The sequence below is a fragment of the Grus americana genome, chromosome 17 (assembly GCF_028858705.1).
Source record: "Grus americana isolate bGruAme1 chromosome 17, bGruAme1.mat, whole genome shotgun sequence".
Classification (NCBI taxonomy): Eukaryota; Metazoa; Chordata; class Aves; order Gruiformes; family Gruidae; genus Grus; species Grus americana.
The window spans coordinates 9,756,633-9,779,082 of NC_072868.1; the positions used below are offsets into that span (position 1 = coordinate 9,756,633).

Below are 22,450 nucleotides of genomic sequence, written 5' to 3' on the forward strand. Positions count from 1 at the left end.
CGGCCAGGCTGTGCAGGCTGCCTGCCCGTGCTGCTGGGCTGCGGGCTGCCGGGTTTCAGAGGAGACATCAAGGTGTCATCGGTGACCTTCCAGCCTCTCCCTCCCTGCGCTGGGACTGGCCCCCAGGGAGAGCTTCAGGCATCTGCTTCCCAATACGTGTTTCACTCATGTTTACGGTACATGCTGCAGCCCTGCGCGAGCTCCGCAGTGCTGCTTTGCCTCTGATTCAAAAGGCCTAATAAAAACTACAGAGATAAAGAAGCTCTCTGAGGACTCTTTTACTGTCCTTATCAGCAATGAATTATAAAAGAAGAGATAGAAAAGTGTGTTTTGCACCTGGAGGAGAAAGTGGCCGTGTCTGGGGGGGTGTTTAGGTTCAGTAGCCGTTTTTCATGCAGGTCAGGAGTGTTCTGCGCAGGTTTGCTCCATTACAGTGCCCCTTCCTCTTACCCGAGATGTCTGCAAGCTGTCCCTGAGCTTTGCAAACTCTTTGGTGGGTATCCTGTGCAAAGGTTGTTTAGTGACTGAGAAGTGCCGTTGTCCCTGGAAGGAGGGGGGCTCTGCACAGCACCCGGGGGGTGCAACGTGCTCGGGCACTGTATAACACTGCGGTGCTGCTGTTTGATCCGGGGTTAGTCGTTCCTGCCTGTTGCAGAGCCCAGGAGCCATCCCCGAGCTGCTGCACCTGAGACACGCTGCTGCGTATCGGCACTAAATATCATGCTGCGATTCTGCTCTCTGGGGTTTCCCTTGGCCACCTCGAGCTCTTGCAGGTTTTGGGTTAATTTCTGCTGTTTCTGGGCTTACCCTGCAAGCTGTGCCCGTGAGGTCTGAGGTTTGAAAGGCGTGCAGTGATTTTTCAGGAGGACAAGTTGTGCGATCTCACCGCATTGCACTTTTTCTGCAAGTGGGTGGTTAACACGTTCTGAAAAAGGAAGAGCCAGACCAGAGGCTCTAAAAGTCGTGAATCCATTTTTGAAACTCTCGATGTGTTTTAGTTCTTTCGGCTTTTTCAGCTCCTTGGCGAGTGGCTTTTTCTGCCTTACGTTCAGGTGCTGTGGCTGGCCCGTCGCATGTGTGCTTGGTCTGGTTAGCAGTATTTTTTTACATTAATTTCTAATGAAGCCAACCGATAGTGCTTTATTTAGTGCTTATTTTTTCAAAGGCTCTTCCTTTTCTTTTCCCATCCTCCCCATCCAGACCAGCCCTGCCCGATAACCAGCTGCCAGCTCTATTTCCCTCACGTTCCTTCTTGCTTTCCAGTTTACCCAAGCTAATGCTTATTAAAGTGATTCTGTTTCTTTTCCTTCTCCAAGATAACCAGCGGTAACCAGCAATGTTAATTCACCCGCTAGAAATTGTGAAGCCCTTTTCCAGGGAAGCCTGTCTGCATTTCCACCAGGCTCGGTGTCAGCGGCTCCCTGGGGACCTGCCCTGGCAGCTGTGTCCTCGAGACCTAAGCGGGGCTGGACGGGGCAGATAAAAGGTCCCTCTGCCACCGTAACCGGCTCCCTACGGTGCCTAATGGCAGAGGCTTTATAAAGGTTACCCACCGCGACGCTGCCCTGCTCCAGTTTTCCCAGCAGCTGGTGACCTCTCGCAAAGCAAAACCTTGCTCTTGCTGTCAGACGCTGGGACACGGGAACCTCCCCGGGCTCCTCCCCAGCACCCACGGCCCGGAGGAATTCACCTCCTGGCACCTTATCTGCACCTCGCTGCTCCCCGGTCTGCGCCTTTATCGCTTGGCAGGCTCCTCGCAACCCGAGTGCCTGGGGGGTTGCTGAGAAAGGACGGCCTGTTATTTTTCAAACCTTTAGCAAATTAGTCTGCAAAATCTTCTTTTTTTTTTTTCCTGCCCAGATGTGCTTTTGCATTTACCTTACCAGAGCTGCTGTTCTCATCCCTTCCGCTCGCTCAGACACGGCTCAGGCACTTTGTAGGGATCCTTCCAAGAGTTAATTAGGATATTTTGCTTTGTTGGCCTGGTTTTGATCTCGGAAGAAGCATTTTGGTGGGTGATACAGTCTGGTCCAAGACTTCAGTATCGTGTCTTTAAGCCCTCTTGGTGCTGCCTGCAAGCGCTGGGCCCCTCGGGGCTGCCCGTGGGGGCAGAGATTGGAGGGCGGTGGGAGCCTCTCTGCAACGCCTGCCTGCTCCTCCTGCCCACCCTCTCCCCAACAGATCCCATTCCTCTGTGGTTTTCTCCTTCAGATCACAAGAGGATGTAGGATCTGACTTGAATTAACTGGTTAGAGGGTGACCACGCTTGGTCTCTCCGATATATCTTGAATTTTGTGGCGCTGAGGCACTGTGACTCTTTTCCTAAGGCAAATGCAGAGGCTTACTTTACTACATCCACTTTTTTAAAGAGCCGGGGTTAGTGGTCTACAGCAAACCTCAGAAGAAAAGCGAGCAATGCTGCATTTGCAGTTAAGTCGTTATCTCTAAAATCAGGAAGGTCACGCTGCAAAAATAGAATTCCTGTTTGTGCGGGCGGCAGCGTCCTGCGCACACATGGGAAGAGCATCAGGCACAGGCTGCTCGGCCACCGCCGCGACGCCGATGAGGTGACAGCTCCAGCACTGTCCTCCCCGCTCTTACAGAAGAGCTGCCCTGGGAATTAAAATTTACCACCTCCTGCCTTCCCCTGCGTTCAGCTTCTCATACACCGAGGTGGGGGATCCTTTCCACAGCAGCTGGGGGAGCGGCCAGGCACCTTCCCCTCGGGCGTCCTCGTGGTTTACGAACCTCCCAGTTGCAGCTTTTGGGGCATTTGTGTGTATTTGGCCCCAGGGATGTGATTCGGCCATGCAAGCTCTCCCAGGTTAGGGTCCCTTCTTGGGAACCACAGCCCCGCTCCCCCCGCCGTGTCCAGCCAGGGGGAAGGCTGGATCGTTTGTCAGGAAAAGCTCGTTAAGCAAGCAGTGGATCTCTTTTTAAAAAGAAGCTCACGTGTTTTCCAGAACTGGATTTATTGTAATTGTCATATCTTTTTCGATCCTCCTCTGTAAAGACTTTGCATACCCCCATCTTTCCTGCCGCAAGGGATGTCAGCAGTACCCTCATTGAAACATTTATTTTTTTTTCTTCTGACAATGGTGATAAACTATGGATGTCCACATCTTTTATGCTGGGTTCAAAGTACTCATTTAGCATACAGATGCTTAACATCTATTTTCTTAAATCTTCAGGTCAATTTTCCAGGTAATGCTATTAGTATTCTCACAGTACAAAGAGAAGCCTCAGAACTAAAACAATCCATTTATGGAGAGAGACAGACACGTATGGTTCCATACCAAGTTTATTTCTTTTTTTTTCCTTTTTTTTTTTTTCATAATCACTTCTTTTGCACAACAACAACCTCAAGTTGACAATGAAATGCACGCGGTAGACCGAAGGGAACCGGACAAGGCTCTGTTAGTGATGGAAAGTCCTTCCACGACACCGCGCCAGCTCCCCACCCGGCTGCCCGCCCGGCATGAGCAAAGGTGGCCCAGGCTGCGGCCGGAGGAGCGAATCCTGCCCGGGAGGGCAGCCGGGGTGCTGAGCCCTGGGGTTGCGGCTCAGCCCCGCGGCCATGCAGTCATCTTCCAAACCTCCGCCTGCAGCCCTGGGCCAGTTTGTTCCCCCCCGGGGTGGGCAGCTGCGCACCACAACTTGGTACTTCGGTACTTTCCATTTTCAGAGCGCTTCAGAGACGTGGATGTGTTGGCTCTCTCGCGGTCCCCGTGGGGTAGGGAGTGTCCGTGTCCCCTTGTCAAGGGCGGGGGGAGCTGAGGCACGGGGGGGTGCCGGGGCTGGGATGCCCGGCTGCCCCCCGTGCCTGGGTCCCACCGCCCCGGCAGTGGGTGGGAGCAGCTGCCTCCCTGCACCCCGGGGACCACGGAGCACCCAAGCGTAGGCGTTGGCCAGTGCTCCTCTTCTGCTTTACTTAAAGACAACTGACTACAAAGGTGGAGTTTATGGGTCTTACTATGTCATCTCATCCCTAGCATGGATAGTAAGAAATCTCTAGCACCGTAAACAGCCATTCCCTGACTCATTTCAAGTGGTATAAGAGTGTATGTGCATATATCGTTTCCACGTATGCATTTCTGTGCACGTGTGCACAGCCGAGTGCACAGCCACTGCGAGGGAGGAAAGTAATGCAGCGGGACGGAATTAAACGAACCCCATGAGACAGGCTTTGCAGAGCCAGGGCCAGAGAGTCACACCGGGCTAAGCAAAAGCAAGCAAGCTGAAGTTTACATTTTAAAAGGAGCAGCAATACCGACCTACCCCCAAGGTAGGATGCATGCAATCGTGAACTGCCACCATCCCTGGAAGGTCAACTCGAAGGTAACCCCATGTCTGGGTTAGAGCAAGGTTATTTTATGACTCAAAAATAATAGGGACTAGGCTCAGTCCAGCAGTCTGGGGGGCCAGCATCCTTGAAAGCACCCATTTACGGACAGAGCTGAGCTCTTTGCTGTAAGGGTTAATGTGAGCGCAGAGCTTCAATTTGGGATACGAGGCCGGTTGTCCCAGCTCCCATGCAGCTTCGCTCATCGCCTGGCTGGTGGCACCAGCTGGGAACTCGTTTAGCTTCAGCTTCTCTGTCTTACTCGAATCAGAGGCCCTTCTCCAAGACAGCTCTTTGAAAAGTGTACGCATGCATGTAATAAATTGTCACCATCTTGTCTTTCCTCCCTCACGCAACTGCAAACGTTTGCGGTCCAGGCAGGGATGCTGCCGGCCCGGCTGCCTCGAGGATGCTCTCCCTACCAGGCACAAAGTCTCGTGTTCATACGCTGCTGCAAAAATGTGGCCGCTAGCTGTCCTTACGAACCTTGATTCATGAACGTCTACGGCAATCAATGAAGAACCTCAAGCCCTGCCAGAAGGAAGGTGGCCCCGGGAATTGGGGGGTTGCATGCCATGTCCATGACTGCGGTACGTGGGAACGGTCCGAGAATGACGGAGGCTGGGATGGTAAGGATGTTAATGAGGATACTTAATTAGTCTCAATTGAGGCATGAAGTATGCTGCTGCACAGAACCTTTAGCAACCCTGGGATGTGGAAAGGCATGAAATAACGGTGATCCTGGACCATGCCGTGTGCTGCCGGTCAGGCACGGCACCGCGTTAGCTGCTGGCGCCGGCAGCACCGTCCCTGCAGGTTTGGAGCAGCTCAGTGGGTGGGTGAACATCCCTCATCCAGCCAAAACCGCGGGAGGTGGGGCACGCAGCCAAAGCAATCACACATTTCCCTGATAGCGTCCAGTGGCACTGGACAAATGTCAAGCTCCCCAACATCCCTACTACATTCATCTGCACCGGACAAGCATCGCTCTGCTACACCTAAAGCATCTGGCCCCACGGATGAGGTTGTTTCCTTGGCAGGACGCATCTCAGCAGCAGTAACAGAGCCGGTCCCCTGACGTTACCGATGCAAAACTCTCCCTGCACATCCCTGCTCCTCTGACGCAGGAGCTTACCCTGCAGTAACACGTTTTCCAGCCACCTCCACTGTCCCTCACAGCACCGACCTGACGGAGGTGAGAAAAATGAGTTTCCCAGTGCTCACACCTGCATGAGCACCGTGTGCTGGGCCACTCTGCTGTGCGTTTCCCAGGGGATTTTTTTTGCCAGTCAAAGCTATTGCAAGAGTAAGTCCCCGCCTGAGATCCAGGTTGGCCTCCAGGGAGGGGAGGAGAGCGGGCGTGGGGCAGCACAAAGGACCGAGATGGAAGATCCAGGCGGGAACCGAGTCCAGAGACTCAGTAGCTGTTTGGGGAGGACGGCTCTAACCAGCACAACCTGCCACCAACCACTCCTTCGTCAGCACACGCCAAACCTCACAGCTCCTCCAGCTTCCCCTGGGGCTGCGGGGAACAACCTGCCCCCCCCCCCCAAAAGAGCTTTGGGTTAACACTAAATTACACGCACCGGCACTGAAGCATCCCCTCTATTCCACCTCTCAGCCCTTCCTTCTCCTCCCCGCACGAGGAGCAGCCCGGCCCCGCTCTCACCGCCCTGCCCGCAGGACTCAGCTGCCTCCAGCTCCTGACTCCCTGATTTTCCAGCTGCTCTCTGGTCCGGCATCCCACGCCGCCGGCACCCTGCCTTCACCCGGCCCAGCCTCTGATTCCTCCTGAGCCCCATGGAGGGAGTGAAAACGGTCATTTCTCTTGTTTTAAACTCCTGCTCATGAGTACAACATTTCTGATAATAATAATCATAATAATCATAGTACTAAAAACATTATTTACAACAAGCTCCAGGTCAGAATTACACACCAAGCAAACACTCAGCACCACAGAGAGTAGGACAGGGTTAATATCTCGCAGATACCTTCTCAGATCCCACCAACGCGGGACACAGACATTTGACAGTTTCAACCATTTCTTACACACAAACATTTCATTTAAATTACTTTTAAATTTTTTTTTAAACTTTTTAAAATTTCTTGTCACTATATGAATGAGGTGATGCTGGCGGTGATGCCGCGCTCTACACAGATGCTTATCTAAGACAGCTGCTACTATAAACTGATCATTAGCTACTGTTAAGAAATTCAACCCTCAGTTTCCTTCTCTTTTCCCTCTTTGCCCTAATTTTTTTTTTTTTTTTTTTTTTTTGTGTGTGTCACTGACAGTGCTGGGGATTTCTAACAGTCCTGTCCTCCCCCCAGCCCTTACTTTGGGAGTAAGGTAGCCCTTCCTCTTAGGAGCAGTGTCCCCAAACATCAAACCGTGGCCACTGAGGGATCTCTCCCAAATCCAGCTGGGACTTCTGGGCAGATTAGCAAAGAGCCCCGGGATTTGATCTCCAGCTGCTGCTGCTCTTTGGCTTTCCGTGGGGTTTCTGCAACCACCTGATGCTCACCCCAGGCCATAATCAATTTTTTACCTAATTAAAGCACAGGGTAGACAGAAAACTTCAGCTTCTGACAAGACTCGGCCATGATTTCTTTTTCCGAGGGGTGGAGAGGCAAGGGCGTCGTTATTCCCCCAGTAGACCCCTCGTTGCTGCCTGGCACCACCGTGCAGAGCACGGTCCCTGGGGACCCCCGGGCTGGGCTGTGCCCGTGCCCCGCTGCCGGGCTGCCCACGCACACTTCTGCACCCCTCGTTTGCTTAAATTACTCCCAAAGGCTCCTGCAAAGCGCACCACAGGAGTCCTTCATCCCACCCACAGGATGGCACTTTGGAGGCACAGCGTGCAGAGGACACCAGTTACTGGTAATGAAGCGACCCGGTGCCTTGGATGCCCCTTTGGTTTATTCTGGGGTCTGAGAGGGCAGCCAGGACGGGGGGGGAGCGGCGCCCCGGTGTAAATACCATCCAGCATCCTGCGCTGCCCACCCTGCTGCCGCCTCCCCGAAACACTGCACCGCTCTGTTAAAAAAATAACAAGCCAGTCATCTCTAAAGCACTGGTCAGAGGGGAATTCTTGTTACCTTCTGCCTCAAATGAAAGCAGCTTCCACTGACTCCTCTGCAAAACCTTGCCGCAGGATCGTGCTCCTGCAGAGCTGAGTCCCCAGCATCGCGTCCTACGAGGCCCCGCTTGCTGGAAGGTGGCCATTCCCTGCTCTTCAGACGCAACATTTCCACTTAGTTTTTCAAGGCAGAAGCAGAGCTGGGGCAAGGTGAGCAGGTCTGTGGATCTCAGCAGGAGGATGGCAGCCCCTCGCAGTGCACGGTGCCTGCTTGGACCTTGGTCACCTCCATAAGCCATGACACTAGAAGATGAGGAAATCCACGGGCTTTGACAGTCACCTGTTTAGATCAGACATTACTGCCATGCTTGCATGTTCTCTGCTCATCCCTACCTCCATCAAGAGACAATTTTTTCTTAAAAATAGGCCTTGAAAAGCTAGAGATAAACAAGGAATGAGCATGGGGACATCTCTTCACCCTTACTGCAGACTTGCTCCCCTCTTAGCTCCCTCTCATCCAAAGCCGCAGGTCAGCTGGCGTGCCCTGCCTCCCAGGGTGCTGCCGGTGAGCCAGAGCTCTGCGACTCATCTGGCAACCTCTGGTCTCCCTGTAATGGCACCAAAGAGTCACATCCATCTTTGGAAAGAGGGAAGGATGATTATTCTGTTCACTAAAAGGCTATTTCACAACCATGCGCCGTCTCTATTGGATTTGCTTTCTTACTGGAGTCAAATCTTGTGTTTTGGGAGCGCTGCAGAGCCCACAGACCGAGCACCCTCTCCCAGGGCTCCCACAGAGCCAGAGATGCAATCGCCATCTGCGGTTCTCCCGGGCTGCTCGGCCAAGGCCTCTCGGTCCCCGCTCTGCCAGGGAGGGGGCGGCTCAGTCTATGGGCTCCTCAGCCCGCGGCCAGCCAGGGCATCAGGCGGTGCCTGCCGTGACGGGGACCTGCCGTGACGTGGGACCTGGCACCGAGCTCTGGGTGGAGACCCTCACCTATTTTCACACGGGCTATCAGGAATCGTCCAAAGATGAGGATTTTGGGTCACTGCCTGCCTGGGCTGGCTCCAGATACAGCCAAGAGATGGGGGATCTGCACATCACGACTCCTGAGCCACCCCATCCTTCTCATTCCTCTCTCCTACCACTGGCAAACATGGGGCTGTTCCCTATTCCACTTCACACACGGATTTATCACTTACTTCCCATTATTCTGCTGAAACTGATATTTGGCTTAGAGCAAACACCAAGAGGAGTAAAAGCCCTGGATAAGAAATCCGTATCTCTGTGACACTGCTGGTTGAATTTATTAATATCTTAATTTTTTTTTTTACATCAGTTTAAGAAATATTTTTTTAAAAAAGGACAAAACCCTCCAAAGAAGCTGTTTGATTGACTGATCGATTCTCTATTTCATGTGAACTAGTTGCTATTCTGCTTAGAGGTCCCTATGATCTGTGACTCCCCACAAGTACTGACGATTAAGGATGCAGAGATAGAGAAGCGTGTAGCTGGGGGACGAACACGAGGGAAGGGGGGGGGATGGAGAACCAAATGTTGCATCTAGACAAACAAAATAAAATGTGTTGGTTGGTCGATTGGTTGGTTTGTTAACAGGAATCAGGTGCTAGATGTGTAGAAAAGCCCTTTATCCAGAGATCTCCTCCCGCTGTTCCTTGTTCCTGCGAACTTCAGCTGCGTGCAGTTCCTGCAAAGATGGGAGAGATGACACCAGGCTAACACTTTCTGCTCTTGCAATCTCTATTTCCCTTCTCTCCTGCACACAGGATTTGCACCAGACAAAAAAAAAAGACCAGTTTCCCGTCCGACACACCCCGAGGACAGTGGGTTACGCCTGCAGGGAACGAAGCATTTCATCTGCGGGAGCCCGGGGGTGATGCAAACCTACAGCAAACGTGCTCATGGCTCCACTCTCCTGCAAAGCCCTTCAGCCACGCAGCCCCTGGACACGGAGTGGGCCTGATCCTCTGCCTTTCAGCTTGCACTTATCAAGATCAGCCAGATGGTATTTTCTCTACTGACCTCAAAGGATACATCCCCCCTTCTCGTGCTGCTCCAGAGCGGAGCTGCTCCACAGCCCGCTTTCCACCAGCAACAAAACGCCCACTCCCTCGTGCCCATCGCTCTGGGGTGACCCCACAAGGATTAAACCCCAAGACCCCCCCTCAGGCATCAAACCCAGCCCTCTCCCAGGGCACCGCACTCGCCTTCTCGCGGAGCCGCTCCCTCAAGGCGGCGAGGTGTGCTTCGCGGATCTCCCTGCTCAGCTCCATCTTGTAGTTGAGCTTCTCCTCGGCCAGGCGGCTGAAGTTGTTGTTCTCCTCCAGCGCCTTGTGCAGCACCTCCCGCTCGTGTTCCCGCTTCTCCGCCAGCTGCTTCAGCACCTGCGCCTCCTGGGTCTGCAAGGTGTCGGGAGGGGCACGTAAGGCAACTGAAGAGGCTATTCTAGCCTTTGACTCCCCAGAGAGGCTTTCTGACCATCTCCTCTGCTGAAAAGCCCGCTACCACCCCCCTCCATCCCATAACACTCTCGCTTGGAAGACGCTTTGACACCTTTTTCCTGCTGTGGGGCAATGTCTGCTGGGTCTGGTGCTCCAGGCGGGCAGGCGATGCAATGCTGCGCCCACCGGCTCAGCAAAACCAGGGTGAGATACGTGTGGGCACAGAGTCCCCTCTCCGAGTGCCACCTCATTCTTTGAATTATTTCAGCTTGCTCTCCTCATACCCACCAACATTCGTAACATTTATACTTTGTTTTACTCTGCCGTTTTTCTCCTTTTCAATAGTTTCCACCAGAAGACATTTTATACAGCACTTACAATAAAATGGGACACAGCCAGCTCTCAGAAACACAAGGCTGCGGTTAGGTTTGGAGTTTAAGTCTGGTGTGTGACCAACTGCTACATCTCCTGCAGCATTAGCTGGTGAGAGCTGCCCCACAGCCAGGTCGCACGCAGAGGATGAAGAAGACCCCACACTGTGTGGTTTAAGAACAGGAGGATGATGATGATCATGGAGTCCAATTCCCTGCCTAAACCAGGCTGCAGAACCTCACTCCATGAGTCCCATGTCTCACCTGACAATTTATAGTGGAATATAATAATAAGTGTAAAAACACTATTCCTAGCCATTTGAATTGCTCCTGCTAAGACAGTTTTGGTGTTTAGTACCCATGACAGAAAAGTCACTGCTTCTACAGGACATCTCGTTACCTTCCTCCTCTCTTCTGCAGCCTCCAGCCTCCTCTGCAGCTCCTCCAGGGACAGGTCCTTCTTCTTGGGAGGGGAGGAAAGGATTGGGCTCTCGGGAGATAGATCTGAAGGGGACTTCAGGATCACTTCGAAGCTCTGGCCTGATGCCCTCTTATCCAGCTGCTTCACTTCCATATCTTTGGGGGGGGAAAAAACAGGCACTCCTGTGGCACTCAGAAGAGCACGCACCTGAGGGCACCGAGCTCTTCACATAGGAATTAGGGTGTTCCCATGTCCTGACTTGGGTCATTTTGTTCTATCTCCAAAATTTCCCGATTAATGATCAGCTTCATCCCCCCAAGTTAATGCAATTAATTTAAATTCACAGCATAATTACAGAAAGGCCGTACTGCTGTTAATATAGCATATGTCACCCCAGTATGAAGCAGACAGCCACTGCAAGCAGTTTCTTTCTGGGAAAATGTGGGTTACGTTAATAAAATAAACCGTGAAAGGAGACCAAACAGAGAGACCCTGGGCTGAGGCATGGATTGCTGCTCTGGGATGGGACAGCCCGGCGTGCTGATGAGCTCCCATGTTGCCTGCAGGAGCATCATGCAAATGATGCCGTAGCTTCTGCGGGAGCTGGTTACGTACCTCCATACTGGTAGATGGTGTTAGGATGTGGCTGGGTGTGGAAACAGGAGCAGATGAGGGAGAGCAGAGACAGCTCCTTCATTTTCTCCTTGTAGGCTGAAAAATAAGAAATAGCAATGAGAAGAGAATCTAACAGCAATAGCAGCTCTTTTTCATGGAGAAAAGAAGCAAGTGACACAAGGAAACCCATTTGTAGCTACCAGACTTTGCTGAGGCTTTTCCAGGCTACCATAGCTTGCCAAAAGGTCCCCAAGGAGTGTCTGCGCTAGAGCAGACTAAATTAGCTGCCAGTGTGGCAAATGTCATGGGAAGACACTTAGTAGGAATTTACCACATCTAGAGGTATAAGTTTCTGTGCAGAATTTTCCCTCCAAAGGAGCTGAAATGCTGCAGCCTGTGTAGTTAACCGCGTTGGGACAGCTGCCCAGTCCCTTCCTCCATTCCACCTCCAGACTCAGAGGTAAAATGACGCCCATCAACACCTGGAAACATTGCTCAACCCCTGGCAAGTTAGGAATATTTCACAATTCAGCATTTCTGAAATCAGGGTGAAGAGGCAAGAGGCAGTCAGTGATGTGGAGAACAAATAGGCATTTGAGTGAAGAAATGGTTCAGGGGTGCTGCTAACGGGGGAAAGTGCTGTAACCTGACTTCCCAAGGTACCTCCTTCCCTGCAGAAGCAAATAAGGGAGGATGTAAGTGGATTCTGTCACCACATTGGCCCACGCAGGCAGAGGTTGACAGTGGTCTGCAATCACAGTAAATGTTGTCCCCTGCAAAGGACAGAGAAATACACAATCCTTTTGAGTTCTGCTGCTGCTGCGAGCCCTCCAGTTTGTTCATCGTTCCTGTGACTGGAGGATGCACCGTGGCATCCTTAGTGATCACAAGTGTACAAGCTGCTGCCCTAATGACAGCAGCACCCACAGCTTGCAGTGGGCCTGTTTCTGGGGCAATCATCACCTGTATTTTTGGAGTTTAGCACATTGAAGACAGCGAACTGTTAGTACACACTTGACAAAGAACCTCAGAATAGAAGAAGGACTTGAAAACAGAGAGGTGCTCTGTCAGGCTGTCAAGTTCTTCAGCACATCAGTGTAACCCTCACAGCATCACTGCTATGTCACAGGTCAGCAGCTGACAGCTCAGCAGTGGGTGCTGCTGTCTCACGGGTGCTGTGAGGCTCTGCCCTGGACTGGCTGCTCAGGGGACACCCAGGCACATGAGGACAGAGTCTTCATGGCTGCATGGCCTGTGAAACCTGCCCTGATCCTCCTCGTGCTGCCTTTCATCCTGCCTCCACTACAGGGCACAGGCATTCTGGTGTCCTGCCTTGGCTCTGCCTCTGGATTTCCCACATGTCCTTGTGCTTCTGGCCTTGGTTTGTCCCTTCCTTACTGAGTTCCTGTTTCGACCTCCGGCCAGAGATGAATCTGCAGCCTGGCTGCCAATGCCACCTTCACAGCAAGACCCTCCACTGGGCCAGGAAAGAGAAATACCCAAAACTTTGTAATATAAAGAGGCATTAGATGCAGAACAATTTTGAAAAAAGTATCCTGTGTACCACATGCCCTCAGAAACACCTTTCAGATCTTCTCCTCTGTCTTTCCGCAGCTACTCTGCTGGGAAAACAGTGGTTTCATATGCCTGCTTCATACTTGCACTTATTTTCCCTCCAAGGTACAGAACTTCATCCAAATTAATACCCTCCTTTTGCTAACCGACAGCCTCTGCAGCTCAGATCTTTATTGAATTTTATTTTTTTTTAAGTTTGCTCCACATTCTTATTTTAATACTCTGCCCAGTCCTGCAGTTAAATGTAAACCAAATAGGAATGGCTTACATCAGCTGTACCAGCCATGGAGCAAGACATCTTTGATTTTTTTTTTAATGAAAAAAGTCTTTGGAAATCCTCTGAGTGCTGTATCGTGCTAGAAGTTGTGGTATGCAGCAGTAAGCTAATATATCTCATAATGTGCTGCCAAGAGCCCTGAGGAGGGTCCCCTGGACTAAATGAGACACATTATCATTTAACAGAAACAAACCATGCACTGAGGTCGTTGCTCTACCATTATGTCTGGTCCTGGGTGAAACCAAGACATTAAGCAGATGTGCCACATCCCCGACCCACGCATTTAATTGTCTCCTAGCACTTGTTACAGAGCACAGAGCTTTGTATTTCATTACTTAAACTTCAGTAGGTCTGCCCAGTACTGGTCCCGGTCCTCTGTGTAGATGAGTGTATGCTGCAGTCCCTGACTTTCAGGAGGTCTGTTGTAGTGATTTCACAGCTGCCTCCATTCCATCGGGATCTTCCGTGTCCCGCTTTCCCTTCTGCAAACTGACCGTCCCTCTCTGTCAATTAAAATGAAAAGGAGCAAGAGGACAAAAGGACACCGCTTCACTGAGCTGCGCCAGTGCTTTAATAAGCTATGGAAGTGCTGTGCGTCCTTCTCCCCACGTCGGAGCCCGCAGCTGCACCCCGGCGCCAGCCATCAGATGCAATTAGCAGCATGCGGGCACACGGGTCGGGGGAGCGGGGCTGGGAGCTGCCGGGGCCCCGGAGACTGGGGGAGGAAGAGGCCGAAGAGCCCCGACCAGCCGGGCAGCTCTCACTGCCGGCCAAACCCGCTCCAATCTCCCCGCTGCCGGGGAGGACCGGGAAAGCAGCAGGAACGGCGGCAGCGGACCGAGACCCCCCACGGCCGGTACCGGGGAGGGTCCGCTCGGCGCCGGGACTCCGGCCCAGGAGCTGTCCGTTCAGCACTACCGCCCCTCCGTAACCCCCGGCCCGGGAGCTGTCCGTTCAGCACCACCCCCGGGGAGCCCCCGAGCAGCACAGAGGCCGGGTGCTTCGGTATGAAAAGGGAGAAAGACGGACCCCCGAAGAAATCACCCCTGATCCACTCCCCGAGAAGCAGACGGACTCCTGAAATCCCGTGCCTCTGCTCCGGAGCCAGCAGTTACACCCATGGGACACAGAAGCATCCACAGTGGTGCCCTTGTCCTCATGAGCTTTTGATCTGACATGTTCAGTGACAAACAATAGGCAGTATGTGTGTCCAACACACTGTTAATAGGGTAAAATAAGAAAAGGCATTCTGTGAGGAGATAGATCCTCTGATTCAGTAAACAAAAGTAACAAACATAACCTTTAGGTCACTTTTACAACACTCTGTCAATGAAGATCAAACCTAAGACCTCTTGAAACAAGCCTATGTCTCAATCACAGCTACATCAGAAAGGGCATGCTTAGAACTTTCAGGGGTAAAAGATCAGCATTGCAAACCTCAGCACTAAAATTTAGTTCAAAAGTATCTGGTTTAGAGGACATATTTATGCCACTGAACAAAACCCCTTGCACCAAGATAAGATAGCTGGCTGGACAGAATATGACATGGCCAACAAGTCCCTTCCAGGAAAGACTCTATGTCTTCCAGCGCACAAATTTATACATTTTAAGAACAATTAGACAGGAAATGCTGAACTTTTTATTTAAGCATTGATTTGCATTTTTCACTTCTGCTAAGTTAGTAAAAATAAATTCAGCTTATGCAGAAAAAATATTGTATATGTGTATAAATTAGTAACAATACCTAACTCAGTTCCTAGGATTAGGACAGGTTGCTCACTTAAGTATGGAGTACTGATATTTTATGTTTCTTTTTAGGCAAAGACTGCAATAGGAGGATCAGTACAAGTTCAATCACTCTGGTATGGTCTTCATCACTAAGTCATTAAACTTCACCACTTTCATATTTGGACAACACCCTTAATAACATGCTTTAACTTTTGGTCAGCCTTGAATTGGTCAGGCAGATGGACTAGATGATCATTGTAGGTCCCTTCCAACTGAAATTATTCTATTCTATTCTATTCTATTCTATTCTATTCTATATTAGAATTGGTGTGAAACACAAACAACTGAGTTTTGTAAACTAAGAAGTGATTAAACTGTAGAAGGTCTGGAAAATGTATCAGAGTCCCATCTTGTAAAGTGGAGTAAACTTGTGTTTTAATGGCTTCATGAGACCTCAGGTAGCTACCAAGCTACAATCCTATCTAAAAGATCCAATCAGTCATTCAATATTTCTGAATATTTATGCCCAGTAATCAGCACAGTCTGATCCTGCTCTGCTTATATTCCATTGCACACTCCATGCAAAAATTCATCCTTATTAAAATTTTTCATTTAGCTTTTCTCTGCACTGTATATATTGAATGGACAAAATTACTTTCTCCCTGTTGCAAGAAGAAGGGAGATTACCCGGGCCTTCACCAAGCCACCAAGAGGGTCAGGATGCTCTCAGCTGCTTTCTCTCCAGCGACTCATTTCCTGTGCTCCCTCTAGTGCTGTACAGCCCATACTGCATTTCCATATCTGTGCTGCTTCATGTGAGCACTACATACGGCATTTATCTGTGTAAAGTGTTTATCTCCAAGTTAGCCCCCTGAGACACTATCCAGCTGCTCCCGGAGGGGCTGCAGTGCAGGAGATGGAGGATTGGCTGGGGATGGGTGTGGCGTGCGAGCAACAGGAACCATCTTCCCGCTCACAATGTGCCTGGATGGTAGGGCTCACCACCTATTATTCATTAAAAAGTTTTGTTCTCTGCTTCCTAACCAGATAAAATTAAATTGTAGACTGTTTGAGCAGCCTGTCTTTTTGTTTGGTGTTTAATGACATTCAGCAAAACAGAGTGAGGCCATTTAGGCACAACACTGATACAGAGTCATTCATAATGAACCAGAGGCACAGCAAGACTAATTTATGTGAATTCAGGCAATTTAAATGGATGAGGCTGGATGTGCTATGTCTGATAGCAAGGTCAAAGGAAGGTTGTTACAAGAAAATAATTTGGTTTGCAAAGATAACTTTGAAGAAGTAAAAATTGCTTCCATAAAGAATATTATGTCATGAAAAAATGAGAATAGTCCAATTATAGATGTAGCCAAAACACAAACAGAAGGTAGAGAAGCTAGAGAGACTGAGAACCGAGTCCTTCAGCACAAAGACTGCAATGCCACATACACAACAAAAGCAACCATAGTCCCTGATAAGCCTTGAGAATACAACAGACTCTAGATATTCTCGCCTGCTATGAATCCCATCATAAAAATAACAGCCAGACCTTCACTTCAGCCTAACTCGCTTCCATCTTCTTGCTCCCCAGCTTCCAAAACCAGGTCAGCAGGAGAGCTCACACAATCAGAAAACACTAGCATTTTTTTTCCCCCAGATCAGCAGTTGTACCCCACACTCATGCCATACACCACCTCAGCTGCTCACCATGAGATTTGAGGCCCAGAAGTTACCATGGGCTCATGTGGAATCATCCATAAGAACAGGCAGATGTGAGGGTTACTCTGCCTTCTGTCAGACATCTGCTAAACTATCACCCACGAACGGTTTCCCATCACCCGGCTCCTTCCCCCCCATGTTTCATTTGCAGCTTATGAACGCCACATCAACCCATGTTATGCACAGCCAGTGGATTAGCAAATCACTCAAGCTGTAGCACTGGAACATGTGGGCTGCCCTCAGGAAAATAACCAGGGAAATCTCCTCTTCTATGGGCTCAGCAAGAGAGAAGGGCCCAAGCTGTGTAGCAGAGACCCGGCAGCCTGGGCTAGGTGGGTGATTGATTGTCAGGAAGGAGAGAAGCATGGTCTGGGTTGCTTGATAAAGCAGAGGAAGGAGCCAGATGGAGGCAGCTGTCCCAGAGTGTTTGTGGATTTGGGGCAAACATACGTTCAGATGGTTTTGATGGAATAAAGAGCTACAAAGGAGCTGGGGACCGGATAAAGCAGCAGTTCATAAGACAGTCAAAGACAGAAGTCCAATGGCATGATGTGTCAGGTACAGACATGCTGTGTGACCACAGACAGTCATTTGGTCTCTTTGGATCTTGATTTCCTTTGCATTAACTGCGGATTATTTTACTTGCCCATTAGACGGTGGTATTTTTTGTATAAACAGATTCAGAGAACGTAAGATTCTCTAGTATGGCACTAAACGTATAGAGGTATCTTGAAAGAATAAAAGGATTGTTTGGAAATGTGCTCTTCACCAGTTGGGATGTGCCAAAGTGCTACAGCACGTGCACATGGTCTTTGGTTGCTCTCTAGCTCTTTTGTATTTCTAAATCACAGGCAAAGATCTGACCATCGGTTTAACTCCCCTCTGGATAGGAGACTTTTTAAAAAAACGTAAGCTTACACCTGGAAGAATAAAGCCCATGTCCGTAGGGTAACTGGGAGGGATTATCCAGGCATGTTGTTTCCAGTTAATTTAAGGTTATAGAAGTTTTAGTGAGCTTCACGTCCCTCCAAGTATTGTCATCAAGAATCATCAGCCCCATTCAGCCTAAGAAAGCTTGAAGTTGCAATCCATCCTGCTGCCCACACTGCTGTCACAGAGGTCTTATCTGCAGCCTTCCAGTTGCCACATCAGACCATTAAATCTCAGCTTTTCCTTTGCAGAAGGAAAATGTGTTCATCTGAAAGAACAATACATTCACCAGATCTGAACCAACATTGATAGGCTCCAAGAAAGGGCTCTTTTGAGATATCTAAGGGATTCTCACAGAGGCTACATGGTGCCATCAAAGAAGATATGATTTATATTTCAGAAAGAACAAATATTTTCCAAGGATTTAGATCCCTCATTTGGATGCAATGGTAAATATATATATATATATATAAAAGAAATGCCTACAAGAGATTATTTTGGCTTGTAAAACTGAAGTCCCAATAAAAGTATCATAAATTTCTAAGGCCATGTAGACTCCATCAGCACTTGAAGACAAAGCAAATAGTGATTTCTTGAGAACATAGAAATGGAGAGCTTGATAGAAAGGACTCTGACTCTCCAGCGTGGGCAGTAGAAGTGTCAGGACAGGGCAATACTGTATGATGTCCACCAGTATCATCCAGAACAGGGATTAAGGAGATAACCCAGACCTACATAAAGTCACACAACTCCCACATTTCAGTGTAGGAGGGGAAAATCTCAGAATATGTCAAGGCACATTTACCATGCCCAGTTGCAAGGCCAGGAATGACAAACCGGTGTTTCCTCTTGGCTCCACCTTCTCAGCCACACTAACATCGGGGAAAAGCCTATGAGGCTGCCACCCTACTGCATCATTTCATAATCTCGCATCTCTTTATTCAACCCAGATGCCTCCGAATGGTGGGGAAAGTCATCTAGTCCTGCAGAGTCCGGCCAGACTCCCCTTCTGCAGTGTACAAAAGCACAAAGCTTGGTGCAGATGCTGTGGGGAGGAGATGCGAGGGCTCTGCCCCTGCAAGGTCTGCCCGGCAGCAGGGCCAGCACCGCAGCTGAGCCTGCACTGAGCATGTGCCGCCACGTCCTCTGCTCTAGCACCAAAAACAACCGCCACGGCCAGGAGAAAATGCCTGAGGTGGCAGGGAGAAAAGAGGGGTGACTGCTGGGCTGGGGGAAGCAAACCCTATTTCTTTTCATCCCAGGGATTTGTTTGTTTGTTTAAACAAACCCAAGAAAATCTTCCCAAGGGGGATAAGCCCCCGGGCATCAGCTGCAGACAATTGCAGCTGCTCTCCCTTCAGCACAGATTTGCTTTTGCTGCAGATAAAGGAGAAAATAATGAAGAAAGCAAACAAGATGCTTTCCTTAATTTAAGGATTTGTTTGCCCTTTTTCTCCTGCTGTTCCAGGCTATTCTCCATCCTTGATATAAGTGCTATAGGCGATGGGGAGCTGCTCCCTGCAAAGGCGGCTGGGCGAGGCTCAGCCCCGCTCTCTCCCTTGGCAAACATTTCCCTATTCTCTTTCCTCCTGCCACAGCACTGGTTTCCTATGACTTTCTACTCCTTTAAATTGTTTCTCTACTTGATCTGAGCCGCAAGGAAGCACGGTTTCTCAGAAGCACGTGCTTCTTCATGATCCTAAGTCTCCTTTGACAGTAAAACTACATCTTTGGGAAGATGAAATGTGCCATAGGCATGTGGTCGGTTGGGAGGGTGAGAATGCACCAACTGGAAAACGCATGTTATGCCCACGCATGTTTCATCCGCCACCTCGTCCATCTCAAGTTCGATGCAACCTTGGTTTAGATGGCTGGTAAGCCTGAGCCGTCCCTCCCACCCCCACTCTGCAAATGAGGTCCAATCCTGTTCGGGAGGAGAGGAAGGCAGATGGGTGGGACCTCCCGAGCGTGCACTGCCGCACACGTTCATTGAGGCGGGGATACTCGCAGAAATATATACAATAGCTGGAGATTTTCCATCATAGAGAGACATTTTTTTCAATGCTGCTTTACCATCTTTAATTGAATGCAAAGCCCACTCGGGATCAGCTGCACACTTACGCACCCCCCCACCCCCTCTCTGTCCCTCTCTCCTCCGCCTTTCCTGGTCTTTTAGAAGGAGAAAGGAATAGAAAATGCACAGCAGGAGACATGGGCAAAGGCCAGGGAAAGGAGCAAGGAGTGCTGCCTGGTCTCCTTCTGGCTGGTTCCCTGCCTGGGGGTGGGGGGGCACAAAGCACTGCCTGCTTTTCCTTTTTGTCTGCTGTTTCTGTTCAGCCCTACAGCCTCCAGGATTTAGCTTCCCCCACCCAAGCCCCTCTTTATGCACTGTAGAATTCAGAGCCATTTCAAGAGAAAACTTGGGTTTTTTTTTTTAAAGAAAAAGACCCTCTAAAGCCACCCACTTTTCATTGTGCCATTTCAGGCTTTTCTTCTCCTTCACCCACGCTCCCAGTTTCAGCCATTTGAATCCCTCCTCCCCAGTTAAAAGGGGCAAGACACATATTTAGGACCAAAGAAGCACAGCATCCTCAGGGCAGACTGCCATCCCGCAGCCAAACCTGACCCCGGCACCAGGCTCCTGGGCAGCCGCGCTGCGATTCCTGTTATTGCTGCAGGAGGGAGGAAGGGCTTCCCTTGCAGCATTTGATTTCACCCAACGCCATCAGAGGACCGCTCCCCTGTAGCATCTTCTAACGAAGAAATGTGAGCTGTGCAAGAAATCTTGGGATGGGAAACCCTGAGATTACACAGACACCCATCCAGGTTGCTCTGGTTGGGTTTGGGGGGATTTTCTAAGACATTACTGTCAGTGTCTTGCCTGTGTCTTTCTTTCCATTACCCAGTTAGGCAATACATGATCTTCACAAAACAAAATGTAATTGCTGATTTCTCTGCATCCAGCTACACGGCATAAAATTTTTTCTTAAGGAAAAAAAAAGAGCTGTATCACATTACAAAAATAATAATTAATTGGCATGCAGCAGCATCTTCTTATGGCGCAATGTAACGGCAACAATATTTTAAATTGGCAAGTTTATCACATGTGTATTCATATTAAAATAAAAAGCCCACCTGCTATTTTGCATCAGAGGGGTGTGTGTATGGGGGAGGAAGGGGAACAATGCTGCCATACCAGCTGCCTCCTCATCAGAGAACTCCCCCAAAATGCATGGAAAAAACCCACCCCAAACCCTCAGAATAACGATAAAAAAATAAAACCTGATGGTTCTATGAGCGGGTTGATGACAAGCTCCCCCAAAAGATATCTGTCCTACCTGAAACGGTGCTGGCCATGCTGCTGTGGCGAGAGTGGAGCGGGTGCTGCAGGAGCAGGAGCGCAGGGAGCTGCGGAGGTGCTGCAATGCTGCGGGGAGGGAGGACTGACTCAGCTGGAGGGGGCTGCAGCCATCCACGGCAGGGAGAGGCTGGAGAGCTCAGAGAATGGGAAGGGGTGGAAAGAAAAAGAAGGGTCACTAGTTCAGAATATTAATTAGCGTATCGGGCCTCCTTTCCTGGGTGGCTTTGACGGCTGATCCCTCCCAGGCAAGACTGCCTGCCAGAAACAGAGACCCAGCGCGGGGGGGGGGAGGTGGGGGGCGAAGAGACACACCCAGTTGGGCTCTGGCAAAAGATTATTTTTCCTCCTCTTCCTCCCTTTCTTGTCTGTTCTAGATGGGCTAAACTGGTTTTTCCCTTGCTGAAAGCAAAAATAAGCAAATTCATTGATTTTTATTTTTTTTAAACCATCCATTCCAAGGCGGTGCCCACCCACAGGGCCAGGTCTGGGGTCTGGCTTAGCTAGGCTGAGGTGTAAAGCCCAAATCTTGCAGCAGCTTTAGGCAAACAGCGAAAGGAGGAGGTATCCCAGACAGGCTTGGCATTTTTAGGCATGGGGGTTTTTTGCACCAGCACTGGGGCACAAAAGGGGCTGCAGTTTTGGGGGAGAAACTGCTGTAAAAGTAGAGGAGGAAGAGCAGAATGGAGCCTTCTGATTTCAATGGGACTTCTCTGGGTTGCTCCCCTGGGCACCAGAACCTCTTTTCTTTTCCTTTTGTGTTCTGTTTTCTATCATTTCTATCATTTCCATTTGTGGCTGTTGCTAGGGGCCAACGCATCAGTGCTTTTAGAGCATCACGCACAAGTTTGGGACCAAGGAACCCTCCCCGGTCCATTGCCAGCTGCACCCATCCGACCAGGGCTGCACAAACCCCACCTCGGGGCCTGCGGTTGCTATCCCACGCGATTCTCCTCATCCCAGGTGTTATCCTGCTGGCTGCACGTCCCCGCTGCCTGAAAACACCCCAAATCTCCCAGCACGCTGCAATGCAGACACTCCCAAATGATTCCAGCAGCTGCAGGGAACTACAGGTTGGTCGAGTAGCTGCCGGTGCTCTGGCTTGCCCAGGGGCAGAAGCCACAAGCAGTGCCTACTAAATTCAGTTAAAAAGACAGAGATTTTTCCTTTTTTCCTAACTTTTTTCCCCAATCACCAAGCGTCCTATTCCTTCAACACTGTATGTAAAAAGAAAAAAAAAATATAGAAAATAAGTCTAATTCAGAATAATATTAACACTATCCACCAATTTTCAATGTGTGTTTGGAACAGGAGCTTTTTTATCACCATTTACTGCTCCCTGTTCTGTCCAAGGCTTGTTTTGTAGTTGCAACTCCCTCTACTTTCTCCTTGGGTTGAATCTCTAAGACTTTATAGGTTATCTTGAAGCCAGCAGGCTGAACTGCACATTTCAAAACCACACTCTCCATTAAAGATGAAGGCAGCTATCCCAGGCAGGCACCTGAAGCTGGAATAATTTACCCCCTCTGTTGAGGATGAGCTGGCTTTGACTTTCCCAGCAGACCTGA

At 49.9% G+C, this 22,450-nt stretch overlaps 1 protein-coding gene across 1 annotated transcript; it reads right to left on the minus strand.

The window, feature by feature from the left end:
* Positions 1–3,285: 3,285 nt before the first annotated feature.
* STMN3 (stathmin 3) lies at positions 3,286–21,188 on the minus strand. The gene is made up of 5 exons (XM_054845656.1): positions 20,863–21,188; positions 11,293–11,388; positions 10,657–10,832; positions 9,652–9,843; positions 3,286–9,131 (listed from the first exon to the last, which is right to left on the minus strand). Exons 1-5 carry the CDS (start codon positions 20,879–20,881, stop codon positions 9,072–9,074), a joined length of 543 nt encoding a protein of 180 aa, XP_054701631.1. The 5' UTR covers positions 20,882–21,188; the 3' UTR covers positions 3,286–9,071.
* Between the last annotated feature and the right edge of the window lie 1,262 nt (positions 21,189–22,450).